At 46.0% G+C, this 17,111-nt stretch overlaps 2 protein-coding genes across 17 annotated transcripts in view; both read right to left on the bottom strand.

Moving 5' to 3' along the window:
* The window catches only part of CAMTA1 (calmodulin binding transcription activator 1), a 1,003,074-nt gene that overhangs the window by 28,642 nt on the left and 957,321 nt on the right, over window positions 1-17,111 (bottom strand). For 10 of the 16 annotated variants that reach the window (XM_050786880.1, XM_050786872.1, XM_050786886.1 and 7 more), the window contains 5 exons: window positions 8,913-9,064; window positions 4,262-4,458; window positions 3,790-3,868; window positions 3,231-3,546; window positions 2,319-2,842 (listed from right to left, as the gene is read on the bottom strand). In XM_050786880.1, coding sequence (XP_050642837.1) covers window positions 2,319-2,842; window positions 3,231-3,546; window positions 3,790-3,868; window positions 4,262-4,458; window positions 8,913-9,064 — 1,268 coding nt within the window. The remainder of the gene's footprint in view (window positions 1-2,318; window positions 2,843-3,230; window positions 3,547-3,789; window positions 3,869-4,261; window positions 4,459-8,912; window positions 9,065-17,111) is intronic. The other 6 variants (XM_050786933.1, XM_050786943.1, XM_050786982.1 and 3 more) reach the window with 1 other exon arrangement.
* The window catches only part of VAMP3 (vesicle associated membrane protein 3), a 707,779-nt gene that overhangs the window by 40,174 nt on the left and 650,494 nt on the right, over window positions 1-17,111 (bottom strand). The window lies entirely within an intron of this gene.

Below are 17,111 nucleotides of genomic sequence, written 5' to 3'. Positions count from 1 at the left end.
ATTTCCCTACCCTCCCTGGTTTGGTTAAAATAATTTAGAATTTTAGTTCTAGGAGACTGTTTAAACATTATTCCTCTTCTATTTAAAGAGTCTCTTCCTCACAACTGCCTCTCACATACAGCCACACTATCAATAATTGCTCAGTTTTCCTGGTTTGATTGTTCACTCCTCTATGAACAGTTTTGCCATTTTCAAAAATTATTTCATTGTTTTTAAGTGTTATCTTTTCACGTGGCTAAAAAACTTTCTTTAGACTGCTGCTTTTTCCATAGACACACGCTCTTAATTTGGCAAGATGCTATTCTCTTACAGATCTGTGAAAATAGGAAGTGGATTTTTTAAAGGTTATTTTCTATTTCCTGCATGAACTCTGTTTCAGTGAAGGCCACTTTCTAAAAAGCTGCACTATCCAATGGCTATTTAAACTTAAATAAAATTAGAAACCCAGTTCCTGAGTTGCACTGGCTATATTTCATACATACGCCCTTTACAATGGCTACATGACAGCTATGCTGATCGAGTGCCTGATTCCGCATGTGGCACCGAATGTCTCCCATGGTGGGCGGCATGGATAGAGGGCACGTCCACCACTGTGGGAAGGTCCTAGGCATTTATATTTATAATATAGTTCTAGATTGCTCAGTTTTGGTGTCTGGTGTGGGTTCCATCAGGAAGTGTGTAAAACAGGATTTGGCAAACGATGGCAGGCTGAATCCAGCCAGCTGCCTGTTTGTGTAAATAAAGTTTTACTAGGAGACAGTCAGCCTCCTCCGTTTAATGCTAAGGCTGCTTTGGTGCTGTTAGGGCCCATTAAGTAGCTAGGACAAAGTCTGTACGGCCTACAGAGCCTAAAAATATTCACTACTTGGCTCTTTATAGAAGAAATGTACCACCCTCTTGTCTAAAACATTATTTGATTTTTCTGGGCAGTCCTCCCCACGACTGCAGTGGTTGGTAGATGATACGGTTTGACTGTGTCTCCACCCAAATCTCAACTTGAACTGTAGCTCCCATAATTCCCCTGTGTTGTGGGAGGGACCCAGGGGGAGATAACCAAATCATGGGGACGGTTTCCCCCATACTGTTCTCGTGGTAGTGAAGAAGTCTCTCGAGAGCTGATGGTTTTCTGAGGGGTTTCCGCTTTCGCTCGGCTCTCATTCTCTCTTGCCTCTCTTGCCTGCCACCATATAAGATGTGACTTTCGCCTTCTGCCATGATTGTGAGGCCTCCCCAGCCACGTGGAACTGTGAGTCCATTAAACCTCTTTTTCTTTATAAATTCCCCAGTCTGGAGTATGTCCTTAGCAGCCGTGTGAGAACGGACTAATACGGTAGGTCAGAAGTGGTGCCCCCGACAACTCCCCAGAAATAGGAACAATTGGTGAGCATGCAAGCTTCTTTCTCATCCTCTGCAAACAGCAGAGGGCTGGCGAGAAGGGGCCCCTGGGATGCAATGAGCAGGAATGGCTCAGAAATCAGGCCTCTCCCAAGACGTGCTGACCAGGACATGTGATCTCCTCCACACACCTCCCTCTCCTTGTATCACTTCTACAGGCACGGGTGGTGCCCTGTTGAATTCTGAGTCTTTTTTTCCCTTTTACATTTGTTTCAGGTTGCATCAATGGGAGCTGGAAAGAGAGGAAGTCAAACTTGTTTTTAGGCTGCCCTTATGGTCCTCCCCTATATATTTTAATAGATGGAATTTGCTTATTAGGCTAATGTCAAGTTTATTTCAGTACGTATTCTCTTAGTCCGTAACACGTTTAAGGTCCTAAAAGGATTCTGGAATTGCTAGATTTATTATAAGGGCAGTCAGTTATCAGCTTCAGGAATATTTCACCACCCTCCTGAGAGCCTCACGCCATATATGCCCTTTACAATGGCTAGATGATAGCTATGCTGGTCAAGGTCACTCAGATAATTCAAAATCTATCCACGGGCTTCCTGTCCTAGCTATTTTTAGGGCCTTGACTATATTCTAACTAGTACTTAAAACAGTGAAATCAATCAACCTAAATGCAAGGAGGAAGCAGATGATGTACTGTAGGGTCCTGAGTGAGTTCTGAGGAGCTGGTACAAAGAGGGAAGGCTTTGCTGAGACCAGGGTAACTGGTATTCAGGCCCTATTCCCGGTGCCCGATTCACCATATGAAAATGCGGCCCCAAGGAAAGAAGATACTCCAACGATGTTCCGCTCAAGACCAGACTTTGAAGGCTTCGCGGGGGAGAAAACGATACAACCTTCGGAAACTGACCGTAAAGATTACAGCGACTGTACCGCACCGGCCTCTGCGGGCTTACCCCGTCCCTGCTTTTTACCTGTATGTCATCCATGGGCTGGGCGCATTCTTCATTTTCTGCACTATCACGGTAGGACCCCAGCTCTGTATTCACCACCTCTCTGTTAGCCATCATCAGGACACTCATTGGTTCCCGTGGACGCACCTGTGAAGGTGCTGCCTCCTTTCCTACACTGGTCCCCTTCGGATTTCCAGTCACCTGTACTGTAGACACACCAATGTAAAGATCTTTGGAATTCCACTTTCCTACAGGCTGAGATCCAGAGGCTTGAAATGCTGCAGTCTCTGGAGTGGGAGGGGAGAGTTCCCGGCTGAAGTCCCTCACTCCTTCACTGGGGCTGAGTGTCTCGGGGACAGACTGCTTAGAACTAGGGCTTTGCTTCCTGATATTTGGCTCTTCCAGACTCAGTGCAGTGGGAAGCAGCTTCTCCTGCCTTGTCTGGAAGTACTCAGGGTTCAATTTATGCTTTTTGGGAGCCGGATAATCTTTGTGGCTCTCACTGCTGTAGTAATTAGAGGGTTCAGAACGAGGTCTTCTCAGCTCTGAAAAGTACAGTAGAAAGGATAGTCAGGACAGGAGATACAACTAGGAATCCTAAAGAATCAACACTTTCTCTATGCCTGAGAGACACCAAGCGCAAAGCCGGAACTCAAGACCCGTCCCTAACGTTTCAATATCCCCAGGAGCATACATCAGATTCAGATCCTCCTCCTCCAAAATTATGTATTTCTTGCATGAACATAGAACTTTTGCTACTTTCTTCTGTACTGGGGGAGGGGGCAGCACTAGGCATTCTTAAGGAAAAATCAGAAACATTAACAAAAAATCGGAAATGTTTGTGACTATCCTATGGACTTTGCTGAGGGCAGCTGCATGAAAGCAAACGGGATCTCTGTCAAGCTCTGAGATGTCATGATTCTGAATTCTTACCTGGGTTGGTGCTTGCAATAACAGTGACTCCCTTGGGTATTTCTGGAGAGCTGATGGCTTCGCTGTGCCACTGGGCCATCCAGCTCTCTGTGCTGGGCTCTTCACTTGCAGGACAGTGGATTCTGGGGTTCTGTCCCAGCTGAGCCTGCTCATCTCTCTGCAGGTGCTCCAGACACTCTGCTAATTTCACATGACCCCGTGACCTGGCAATTCCCAAAGGCAGCCTTCCTAGAGAGTCAGGAATCGAGATGGCCCGACGGTCCCACTTGTACAGCACGACGGCAGCTTCCAAGTGCCCTAGGGCACACGCCCACATCTAGAAGACAGGGAGACACAGCAAGCATTCTCAATCAGAGGTCAAGACCAGACCTGACTTTTGCCATTGGTGCCAACTGACAAACTGGTCCTTGCTGGCAATCTCGGTGGGGCCACTGAAGATTCCCATCCCAAAGTATCTCCAAAACATGCCATGTGTCAGCAAGAGACAACAGTGGGAACCAGGCACAACCAATGCCAGGCTGGAAGGATGGCGAGGGGGCTACGTGAACCCATTCCTTACCAGAGGGGTACAGGAGAAGTGATCCACATTCAAAGGGTCAACTTCCAGTTCCAGGTCAATGCTATCCGCGTGCTTTGTACTATAAGGGAGAGCACCAGAAATTATCACACTATTCATCACCGTTAAAAGGAAACACCAGAGTGTTATAAAACCCCACCAAGATGAAACCCAACTGGGCATATAACATCCCATGGTGAAGAAACAGAGAGTCCCAGGGCAGCGTGGACACTCCATTTGGTGAGGGGTTCAAAGAAAATAACAAATCCAACATTTAATTATTATCTTACTGGGTATTTCTTGGGAAGAAGTTCATAAAACTCCCTTGGAAACTGTCCTAGGACAAAAAGCCCTTTGCTTGCTGGCTATAAAGTGGACCGAACGGGTAGATTTCTTCCGCGGGTGGCAGTGCTCAGGAAGAATGTGAGCGAGGATGCGTGAGGCTGACCCCCAGCCAGCTGCACCACAGCCTTACCGCCATTTGATGAGGGTCTGGATTAGGGTGGCATAGCCCTGGGCAGCGGCCAGGTGGAGGAGGGTCATTCCGCGGAACGTTTTTGAGTGGATCAAGTGCTTGGACTTCGCCCAGCAGGCTCGGCTCATCATCTTCTCGCATACCACGACCACGCGGCTCTCAAAGCAGCTCCCCAAGGCCCCGGTCCCAGAAGCACACTGTCACGGAAGAGCGCACGTTACAACCTCAGGACTAAAGGCCCTCCACCCCATCAGCGCTTTGATGTAGGGGAAACAAATGCTTTACGATTAGAAACTCACAACGGAAAGCGTAAAACACTGAAAATAAAGAAACATTGGCTGGGCATGCTGGCTCATGCCTGAAAGCCCAGCACTTTGGGAGGCTGAGGTGGGCAGATCACTTGCAGTCAGGAATTCAAGACCAGCCTGGCCAACCCTAACCCTAACCCCGTCTCTACTAAAAATACAAAAATTAGCCAGGCGTGGTGGTGGGCGCCTGTAATCCCAGCTACTTAGAGGCTGAGGCATGAGAATTGCTTAAACTGAGGAGGCGGAGGTTGCAGTGAGCCAAGATTGTGCCACTGCACTCCAGCCTGGGCGGCAGAGCGAAACTGTGTCTTAAAGTAAAAAACAAAACAAAACAAAAATTAGCTGGGTGTGGTGGTGTGCACCTGTAGTCCCAGCTACTCGGGAGGCTGAGGTGGGAAGATTGCCTGAGCCTGGAGAGTTCAAAGCTACAGTGAGCTGTGATCGCGCCACTGCATTCCAGCCTGGGTGACAGAGCGAGACTTTGTCTCAAAAAATAACAACCACCAAAAAAACCCCAAACCCCCAAGAACCATCCATGAAATTGAGACTAAAATGTGCTTAGCTTCAGCTCACTAGCACCTTTGTAAAGTTCACAACTCGAAAGACACGAGTCTATCTATTACGGCTGACACTCTGATTAGGAACTTCATGCCGATTCATCTTGGGGAAAGTGTACACAGCCTTAAAAAAAAAAAGGTGGCTCGGCTCTAGCCTTCCTGTAGGCAGTAAACTGTTATGAGACAGTGGAGCAGAATAGCTTTCCTCACGTTTCCACTGGCGGGTATAGTGGCTCTTTCACTCTCTTGCTTTTTCTTAATTTTTTTTTTTTTTTTTTTTTTTTTGAGACAGAGTCTCGCTCTGTCACCCAGGCTGGAGTGCAGTGGCAAGCTCTTGGCTCATTCCAACCTCTACCTCCTAGGTTCAAGCGATTTCTAGGTAATTTTTGTATTTTTAGTGGAGACAGGTCTCACCATGTTGGCCAGGCTGGTCTCGAACTCCTGACCTCAAGTTATCTGCTCGCCTCAGCCTCCCAAAGTGCTAGGTTTACAGGCATGAGCCACCGCGCCCAGCCTCTTGCTTCTTCTGAAGGAGAATTAGATCACTTAGATGTGGATTGTTTTTTCCTTAAAGAAATGACTAAAAGTATCTAATAATAATCCAGTCCTTTGTATAAAGTAAAAAGGATACTGAGGAGAGCATTTAGAGATCTTGAAATTTAAGCATTATTAATAACAATAAGGGCTACAGGAAAGAGAAATTTACTAATTTTAACCACATGGGTTACTTCCTATGACTCAGTTGTAACGGAAGAAAAATAAAATCAAAGTTAGTAAACTTCAACAGCTTATCTGAGTCTCTGTGATAGCAGTTTTATGTTTAACACTTCCCCAAATAAATGGCACTTCTAGGCTAATTTGTATCTCTGGTGTTATTTAAAAAGTACTTTTTTTTTTTTTTCTGGCAATACACTCCATAAACTTTACTTACTACAGAAATCCTATGCCTCCTCGCGGATTTTTATTTTTAAATGTGGAAAAAATGCCTCCCAAAATAAAAAAGGCACATGATGGGATTGTTACGTCGGCCCCATCAGAGCTGTAAAAACACCTACGGGAGCAGACTTGGGCGAATCCAACATGCCACAAACTGACCTTGACTCAAAAGGCCAAGGCACAGCCATTCCACACACACCAGACACGCTCATCAGCACATGGAAATCGCCAGAGTGAACGAAAAGGGAATTTTTTTTTTTTTTGTATTAAACAAAAACAGCCATGTCTCTATCCTGCATGGCAAACACAGACATTTACTGAAGGCAACTGAAACTGATGAAAAGATATTCAATAGTGGTTAATATGGGATGAGATTCTAGGCCAGTTGCGTGGTGGCTGAGCTTTAAAATGACATTACATACCATTCCTTTTTTTTTTTTTGAGACAGAGTCTCACTCTGTCCCCCAGGCTGGAGTGCAGTGGCCGGATCTCAGCTCACTGCAAGCTCCACCTCCCGGGTTTATGCCATTCTCCTGCCTCAGTCTCCCAAGTAGCTGGGACTACAGGTGCCCGCCACCTTGCCTGGCTAGTTTTTTGTATTTTTTAGTAGAGACGGGGTTTCACCGTGTTAGCCAGGATAGTCTCGATCTCCTGACCTCGTGATCTGCCCATCTCGGACTCCCAAAGTGCTGGGATTACGGGCTTGAGCCACCGCGCCCGGCCACATACCATTCCTTTTATGCCACTTTTGTTGGTGAAAGAAAAAGCATTTTAAGGAGATCTCTTATGTGAGCCATGAGGTAAATTAATGATTACATCTTTTATAAAACTTAGTACTATCAGTCAGGCGCAGTGGCTCATGCCTGTAATCCCAGCACTTTGGGAGGACAAGGTGGGCAGATCACCTGAGGTCGGGAGTTCAAGATCAGCCTGACCAACATGGAGAAACCCCGTCTCTACTAAAAATACAAAATTAGCTGGGTGTGGTGGCACACGCCTGTAATCCCAGCTACTAGGGAGGCTGAGGCAGGAGAATCACTTGAACCTGGGAGGCAGAGGTTACAGCGAGCTGAGATTGCGCCATTGCACTCCTGCCTGGGCAACAAGAGCAAAACTCTGTCTCAACAACCAAACAACAACAACAACAACAACAAAACCTAGTACTATCAGGTGAAAAAGAAGCCTATCTTAGGCCGGGTGTGGTGGCTCACGCCTGCAATCCTAGCACTTTGGGAGGCCAAGGTGGGTGGATCACCTGAGGTCAGGAGTTTGAGACCAGCCTGGCCAACATGGTGAAACCCCATCTCTTACTAAAAAGACAAAATTAGCTGGGCGTGGTGGCACACACCTGTAATCCCAGCTACTAGGGAGGCTGAGGCAGGAGAGTCACTTGAACCTGGGAGGTGGAGGTCGCGGTGAGCCATGATTGTGTCACTGCACTGCACCCTGGGCGACAGAGCAAGACTCCATGTCAAAAAGGAAAAAAAGAAGCCTATCTTAGCCTTAATAATATTTTACTGTGTGCCAAGTCATTTCTTTCCTGCTGATTTCTGAAGATGGGGGAGCAATATGAAAATGTGAGGAGGAAAGAGGCTAGCTTTTTGGGTGTGACATATGATGCTATTTTAACCGCTTATTATTTGAAATATTACTAATACTTGATACTTATGAGGTTCATAAAACCAAAAATATTCACCTAAAAACTTAACTGTGTAAAGGAAATTATCATTTGTCTTGAAGAGAAAGAGGGGTCATTATTTGAGTTTTTTTTTGCAAAGACTGAGTAGTGGAGATAAAAAATACCATCAGCTCCTTTAAATTTATCTTAGGGTCCCGAGAAATAATTTCTCCCTGGGAGACTTCCCCAAAATGAACTTCCTAAATGAAATGTATATAAAGCCTTCAAGACCAATGGGACTCTGAAACAATATTTGGTAATTTACCTGTATTTGGCAATATCATACATTCTTCATGGAACTTACAGAAGGTTTGTGAAAGATGCTGTAATGCATAATATCATTCTACACTGAATCATTACATAAACACTTTCTTTGGGCTCTTTTCATATTGACCTTGAGTTTATAAAAGGCTTATATGAATTACTGAATTCAATTATGTTTTATACCTATACTTAAGACAGGGATAAAATACAGAATAGAAAGTAGGAAGATTCTAAGTTAATTCTGAACCCTAGCAGAATCTGAGTCACCATCTGGCTTTTTTTTTTTTTTTTTTTTTTTTTTTTTTTTTTTTTTTGAGAGATAGGGTCTTATTCTATTGACCAGGTTGGAGTGCAGTGGAGTGATCATGGCTCACTGCAGCCTCAACTCCCAGGCTCAAGTGATCCTCCCACTTCAGCCTCCTGAATAGCTGGGATCACAGGGATGTACCACCACGCCTAACTTTTAGATTTTTTTTTAGAGAGACAGGGTCTCAGTATGTTGCCCAGGCTGGTCTTGAACTCCTGGGCTCAAGCAATCCTCCCATCTTGGCCTCCTAAAGTGCTGGGATTATAGGTGTGAGCCACCACGCCCAGCTGGCATCTATTTTCCAATTGGTTGTCCTTAACTCCCACTACCCTATAATTCAGTAGTGAATTCTGAGATGAATAGACATAACTTAAGGATTAGGTGGGTAAACAACTGAGAAGCTCCACATTCCAAGGCTGCTTCCATACTGCACAGATTGTAATGCTTAAAAGCACAGGTACTATAAAGTACTCCCTCAGGCCTTCTGTCTGAATTCAGGGACAGCATCAGCAGCAGAGAAGAGGCCTGTGATCCATCCACTGCCACGCCAATCCATAAACATGAAGCGAAACGGGAGCCGAGCATCAGCACCACCTCGTACCTGTGCCTGGCTCCCTCCATTCCCGCTCCCGCTGCCGCCTCCACTGCTGCCGCCTCCGCTCGCCTGTTTGTGCTGCTGGGACCCCGTCATCTCAGCCATCCTCCTCTCCATCTGCTCCAGTCGTTCCAGGATGGACATCCTGAACTGGTTATCTAGGGCAGAGCAGGAGGAAGAGTAAGGTTGGGTTCTGGAAGAAAAGCAGTCAACATGTGGCTTTGCCCGCCTTGTGAGACCAGCATCCAAATGCTGTCCGTAACTTCACCAAAACAGAGAGAGGTCTCTGCAGGCCAGAGTTCCCCAGCACGATCATGAGTCTGTCACCTCACACAGGATGGTGGCATCTTCAGCAGCCCAAAGTTCTCAGATAAAGGACCAGAAAACATCTTTTTGTCAGAGATCAAAAAGAGGTTCAGGTTCCTGCCCCCCAGTTTCTTTGTCAAATTCCCCAATGGAAACCCTGACATGAGATCTGGTAGAGAACCCTCTAGAGTGAGCAAAATAAATAAATACAATTTAAATTAAACTAGTAGAAGAAAGTAATCATGGCAAGAAAGGAAGGTATGTTAGACCAAATTATTAAAAAAAAAAAAAAAGGTAGCATCTCTTTTACCAAAACACTGAGTTTTTACAAAAAAAATTTTTTTAAAAATTTTATTTCCTGACCCAGGCTCTAGCTTTTATAATTTATTTCAGGAATAGCATTATTCAGTGCCTGAGAATGTTACACCCTTTTTTGTTTTGAGACAGTCTCACGTTGTTGCCCAGACTGGAGTGCAGTGGTGTGATCTAGGCTTACCCGCAACTTCCACTTCCCAGGCTCAAGCCATCCTCCCACCTCAGCCTCCCGAGTAGATGGAACCACAGTGTGCACCACCATGCCCAGCTAATTTTTGTTTTAGTTTTTTTTTTTGTTTGTTTTTAGAGACGGAGTTTCACCATGTTGTCCAGGCCGGTCTCAAACTCCTGGGCTCAAGGAATCAAAGTGCCGGGAATACAGGCATGAGCCACCATACCCAGCCACATTTCATTTTTTTTTTTTTTTTTTTTGAGACAGAGTCTCGTGGTGCCACCCAGGCTGGAGTACAGTGGCGCAATCTCGGCTCACTGCAAGCCTCAGCCTCCCAAGTAGCTGGGACTACAGACGCCTGCCACCACACCTGGCTAATTTTAGTATTTTTAGTAGAGACAGAGTTTCACTATGTTGGCCAGACTGGTCTTGAACTCCTGACCTCGGGATCTGCCCGACTTGGCCTCCCAAACTGCTGGGATTACAGGCGTGAGCCTCTGCGCCCAGCCCCACATTTCTTTTAACACGTGTCTCATCAGAGACAAACATAAATAGGTACCTCAACTTCTACATCAGAGAAACAACAGGAATTACTGTTGGAGCTAGGATTGAAACTCAAAGAGAAAACATGTTGTGATTCTGTACCACTTTACTAAGATTAGAACACATCTCTCCACATTCCTACATTTACACACACGTGTGTGTGCACACACAAGCATACACGTTAGAGTTGGGTCACCTATCCGTGTACATAAGAGGAGTTAAATCGATGTGAAAATCAATCTGCCCATACTCGCTTCATATATATATAAAATATACATATTATATGCCATAACATGACATATATAAAATATATGATCTATAATAATATATATGTTAAATATATATATATAGAGAGAGGAGACTTTTTTTGAGATGGAAGCTCACTCTGTTGCTTAGGCTGGAGTGCAGTGGCATGATCTCGGCTCCCTGCAACCTCCACCTCCTGGGTTCAAGCAATTATCCTGGCTCAGCCACCCGAGTAGCTGGGACTACAGGCACGTGCCACTATGCCCAGCTACATTCTTTTGTATTTTTAGTAGAGACGGGGTTTCACCATGTTGGCCAGGCTGGTCACGAACTCCTGACCTCAAGTAATCTGCCCGCCTCAGCCTCCCAAACTGCTGGGATTACAGGCATGAGACCCGGCGCCTGGCCACACTTCACAAATTTTAAGGAACACCGTGCTAGCTATTCAATAGCAAACAGGGGAGGTCTCTCCCTGCTTGAGCACAGGCAGACCTTGGTAAGTGAAGAAGGCAGCATAATGTGATAAGGAGGGATGGGGTGGGGATAGAGTTTAGACAAGTCAGGAAAGGTGACACTTCGAGTTTGATCAGTATGATGAGAAGGAGCCAAACATGTCCAGAACTGGGGCCTGGTAATAGCACATGCAAAGGCCCTGAGGCAGGGCATTCAGGGAGCAGAAGACTGTGTGGCTGGAGCACAGAGGTAGGGAGAGCAGGAGACGATAGAGCTGGAGGTGTGCAGGAGCCAGACAGTGAACGGCTATGCAGAGCCCTGGCTCTGCCATATAATAGCTGTGTAGCTTTGAACTTAGAACAAAACCTTTGATGCCTCAGTTTCCTCACCCCTTAAATGGGGACAGTAGTTATACCTACCTCAGAGAGCTGTTAATCTATGTAAGTGCTCAGAACATGATAAATCCTAGGTTAGCATGCTTGCCATCACCATCATCTTTAGACAAATGAAGTCAATGTCTGTAGAAGCTGACTGAACAGCTGTGACCACATATTTCTCCTCCAACTGTTGAGAACATAACTATTTTCAAAATACAGTCATCTGAATTATGCAAAGGGATAATCTGGAAAAGAAATATTTTATCACCACTCCTTACCATCCTGACTAAAAATTCCAAGACTAGTGAGCAAAGCGTACGACATTTGAGAGAAAACAACAGGCAGAGCTAGCACTCACAGAATGCTTCCTGCATGCCAGGCACCACTGTGTCACTGTGCAGATATTAACTCATTTACTCTTCACAACCATCACATGAGGTAAGTATTGCTATTATCCTCATTTTCCAGATGAGAAAACTGAGGCACATGGATATAACCCATCTGTTTGGCCCCAGGGCTGAGAGTATAACCAGATATGCCAAGAAGAAAGAAGGGTGATGGGAAGAGAAGATGCACAGGCATGAGGCAGTCTTACCAGAAGAAGACAATATTCTCACTCTCCAGAAAGCTTAGCTCTACTCAAAAGACAGTCAATACCCAGTCAGCAGTTCAGTCCTCACTTCAGATCAAACTGATTTTACTTTACTAAAACACAAAAGCAAGAGGAAGACTGCTTTTCAAGAATCTTGATATTATTTTCTGGCTGGGCACGGTGGCTCACGCCTGTAACCCCAGCACTTTCAGAGGCTGAGACAGATCACCTGAGGTCAGGAGTTCAAGACCAGCCTGGCCAACATGGTGAAGCCCAGTCTTTACTAAAAATACAAAAAAAGTTAACCAAGTGTGGTGTTACATGCCTGTAGTCCCAGCTACTCAGGAGGCTGATGCAGGAAAATCGCTTGAACTCAGGAGGTGGAGGTTACAGTGAGCCGAGATGGCACCACTGCACCTTAGCCTGGATGATAGAGTGAGACTCTGTCTCAAAAAAAAAAAAAAAAAAAAAGATTCCTCATATTATTTTCTAATAAACTACTTCCAGGAACAACAATGCAAGAAAGACACTTCCTCTTTTAAAGTGAAAAATAACGTCTTCCTTCCAATTGCACAACTATGGATGGACAGACACAGGCAAACTTGGAGGATCCCGCCGCTAAGCGTCTCACTCAGTGGCAACTCCCCGCAGGGAAGTAACTGAATACACGCTGTGTGGGGTAACCTGCACACAGCCGTTCTCATCCTGTGACCACCGTCAGAAAACACAAGATGACTACTGAGGTGGTGCTGGTGTCCTTACTCCGGATGCCATGCCTCTCCGTTGGAAACCTGAAATCTTGCAGATCACAGGTCTCTTCCATCTGAAGCCTAAGAAGTTGACTCTTCAGTTACGAGTCCAGTTCGAAGCAGCATGGCAGTTGCCCTATGCGGAATATTATAAACTCCCCTGCTTGTTCCTAATGCTGCTAAGCCAGACAACCATTTGTCTCAGAACCTACTCGGGGATCCTCATGCATCCCATCAAAATGGCTTGACTGAATTTTAAACCTCCACAGCCACAGATCTGTGATTTCTTCTGCGAGTCTACAAATCTTGCATCTGGTGAACGAGTTTTCAGTATCCATTTGACTTGTTCCAGAGCACTCTGGAACCACTCTGCAACTGAGTGGCCAAGATCAATATCCCATGGCAGACAAAGGGGCAGAAAAGCACCAAAAGCGCGCTCTGAGCTGTGGTCAGCCTGGAGCGAGCCTGCCTGCTGCCCGTGGAGGTGGCTTTGTGCTGCAGTGCGCTGCAGTGCGGTCCCCGCATCAGCTGTCCCCTGCCCATCCCCCTGTCAAGCACGGACACTGCAGACGCAGACCTTCCCTGACATCACTGAGTCAGGCCCTGCCCACGGCATCTCCTGCTCCAACAGTCACAATGACACCGTGTGTGCCACAGAAGTGGCCAGCTTTTGTTCCCCAGCTGCACTCCCTGTTGCTATGCCGTGAGTGCATGATATTAAGCTGCTCTGAGAAGCACTTCATGAAAATACTCAGAAGCAATTATGTGCCTCAACAAAATCATATCATGCATAACGGCATCTCTGAGTCTCTCAATTCCAAAGGAGAAGGGAGTGATAATTAAAATAAAAAACCAATCTCAAATGCAAATGACTGAGCTGGCATCCCAGGGAGTGAGGTCTGCTGCACTCTGCTGCCCAAGTTCAGACAGACTTTCTCCTCACATGTCCTTTCCTCTGCACAGGGCCAGGGCCCAGCTCTTGGGGTTGTAAGGCTTAGATGGATAAAATGATGGTCTTTACATCTCCATACTAGCAAGCCAAAAGCAACACCTTTATGCTTGTTTTGGCTTTATAGCTTTATCAGGATAATTAAAACACTGTGAAATATTTGGCAAATTGAGAGCTGTGCATTGCTTTAACTGTATACTGTGTGTGATAATGGGATACAGGCAATACAATTACTGAGAAGCAAAGAAGAATTTCTGATCATTAGAGTAAAAAAGTACATTTGAAGGATTCACTTATTCATGCACAAATATTCACTGGAGCACCTACTATGTACCAGGCAGTAGGGAGGACCTAGAACAGCAGTGAAAATATCCTTGTCCTCTTTTGTTGACCAACAAATAATTTACGCAGCTCGAACAAACCTGGAGTTTTAAATTAATAAAAGGCGGAGAAGGGGGAGTAGGCATAATGCATAGATTTAGGGGGCTGATGAGTTTGGTCCTAGTTCTCACCCATGATGCTTCAAAGACAACAGGGTCAGCTTTGAGGGCTTCCAAGTGGATGTCCTTAGGACAGCCCGAGTGGAGCAGCTGAACCCCTCCATTGCGAGAAAATTCTGCACAGAAGGAAAGTTACAAGTGCAAGTTTCCATGGGCACATGAGGCTCAGAGGTGGCTCAAGGCCAGAGGAGGCTCCAGAGGTCCCAGCAAAGAAAGCCAGCTGCTCTAGCTCCACCTCCTGCCTGGTAGTTCTGAGATTTTTAGTTCTTATCCTGAAATATTAGGCTATATCCGTCGCAGCAGAAGAACAAGTTCCTGCTTCATCACAGAACAGACACTATTATTTGCTGCGGCGAGTGAACTCTGGACAAGGGTACGGAAAACAGGTGCACAGAGGTCTGTTTCTAGTAACACAGGTTGGCCTCCTGTTGAAGACATGAGGATGACGGACGCATAACCCAGAGACAGACACGACCATCCTAAGCATTTTACCCAAGAAAATAAACATTTACATAATATTGCTACACATACATGCTTTGGTAAAAAACAGTATAAGGAGCCACCTACTTAGACCCTTCTAGGTATCAATACAAACTTCACAAAGGTTAGTTGCAATGATACCCTACCCGTAAGTGGGAAAAATGATAGAACTTCTGTGGTCACACAGAAGGCCATAAATAAATATATATAGTTTACATCCTGCAGGGTGTATAAGTGAATGTTAGACCCAGAACTCACTGAGCTGTCAGGCACGTCCTCCCCAGTGAAACTACAAACTTTCTGAGGGCATGGAAGAGCAGGGCAGAATAGGAAAAGGCAAAAGCAAAAAAAATCCTTTGACAGACAAGGAAGTATCAAATGACACAAAATAAAGTGTCAACTGGGCTGAGGTTCCCCAGCTCTTAACCCCCTGGGTAAGTCCCATAACTCCTGGATCTAAAGACTCAGGCAAAGTGAGGTCTGAATGTCTTACTTCTGGTGCAGAACCTCTGGGTGTGAGTCTCAGCTTCCCTTCCAGTGGCAGAGTCTCCACGCATGACCCACCCGCCTGTTCCTTGCTAGAGGCCATGTGCTGTGAGTATGTGTGTGTGACCCACCCGCCTGTTCCTTGCTAGAGGCCATGTGCTGTGAGTGTGTGTGTGTGACCCACCCGCCTGTTCCTTGCTAGAGGCCATGTGCTGTGAGTGTGTGTGTGTGATCCACCCGCCTGTTCCTGGCTGGAGGCCGTGTGCTGTGAGTGTGTGTGTGTGACCCACCTGCCTGTTCCTTGCTAGAGGCCGTGTGCTGTGAGTGTGTGTGTGTGACCCACCCGCCTGTTCCTTGCTAGAGGCCGTGTGCTGTGAGTGTGTGTGTGTGACCCACCCGCCTGTTCCTGGCTGGAGGCCGTGTGCTGTGAGTGTGTGTGTGAGATCCACCCGCCTGCTCCTGGCTGGAGGCCGTGTGCTGTGAGTGTGTGTGTGAGATCCACCCGCCTGCTCCTGGCTGGAGGCCGTGTGCTGCCCTAGATGAGGGTTTCTGCTCATCCCAGGGACCATTCCTCCAGACCAGTGGTTCTCAAACTTTAGGAGGGCTTCTTAAGACAGACTGCTGAGCCCTATTCCCAGAGTTTTGGTCCAGTGGGTCTGAGTGAGACCCAGAAGTTGCATTGCTAACAAGGTCCCCGGCAGTGCTGATGCTTCTGGTCTAGGGCCACATTTCAAGAACCGCTGCCCTAAGACCCTGGACTGTTTCCACAGTGAAAGAATGACTCCTCTCTCCTCCACCCAAGTGCCTGTTAAAGAATGACCCCAGAACCACCTGCTCAAACAGCAGTGGAGATTCCTACCCAGCATGGGTACGTGAGGCATCACCTCATCTGAACCACGCCAGAGCCGTCCACAGTAGCTCTGTCGACAATTACTGGGCGCACATTACTTCTCAAGCACCCCACCAACTCAGATCAGGCAAAACTTGAAAACGATTTAAAACCCAGCCACCTGTGCTACTGTCTGCAACGGATCAAGTACTCCTCTACCATTCCCATTGCATCGGACCTCTTTATTACTTTGTCTTTGACTCAGCTGACAACATGGGCTGTCTTTCCAGGTGTCTGTCTCTGCCTCTCGTGCTTCTCTAAAGCAGTCTATTTTCCTGAATGGTTCCAGGGAATGAGGAAGGATACATTCACCTTCATGCAGTAGTTTCTTCCCGCTGCCTTCCAGACATGCACGCGCACGTAAATCCCCGGACAAAAAGTCAATCATTCTGATGGCTTTCGTAGCAGCCGTCTGGCTCGTGATTCATTCAAAGCTTCTCTTCGTGAACCTCTTCTCCCTGCACTCCTTTTTTTGTGGAAGCAGCAGTTTTAGCCTGGGCAGCTCTGAGACAGTGCAAAGAACACTGGAGTAGAAATAAGAGCCCCAGGTTTAATCCTGTCACTGTGTGACTTTGGAAAAATAATTCCCACTTTGCACCACAATTTTCTCATCTGTAAAATGGGGATGTTTATATGTATCTTCTTGTTTGTGAGGATGAAATAAATAAATGCAATCTTTTTAAGGGATATGGCTCTCTTACGCCTGAGCTATTATTAGACTGGGCCTTCTGCCCAGCCCTATCTATGGGAACACTGTTAAAAAATTAAACATTTTTTTAAGTAATTTTAGATTTACAGATAAGTTGCAAAGATCGTAGAGTTTCCATATGCCCCTCACTCAGTTTCCTCTAACATGGTATCTTATTGTAACCACGGGACATTTGTCAAAACTAAGAAACTAGTATTGGTATATTAGAGCTATTAACTAAATTAAAGGCTTGAATCAGATTATAGCACTTTTTCCATGAACATCCTTTTTCTGTTCTAGGATCTAACCCAGGATCCCGCATTGTGTTTAGTTTTGAAGTCTCCTTAGTATCCTTGGCTCTGTGACAGTTTCTCCATATTCCTTTACTTTTCAAGATTTTAACAGTTTTAGGCCGGGCGCGGTGGCTCACACCTACAATACCAGCAATTTGGGAGGCCGA

Source organism: Macaca thibetana, chromosome 1, assembly GCF_024542745.1.
Source record: "Macaca thibetana thibetana isolate TM-01 chromosome 1, ASM2454274v1, whole genome shotgun sequence".
In the NCBI taxonomy this organism is placed as follows: domain Eukaryota; kingdom Metazoa; phylum Chordata; class Mammalia; order Primates; family Cercopithecidae; genus Macaca; species Macaca thibetana.
This window is presented reverse-complemented; position numbering and strand designations above follow the sequence as displayed.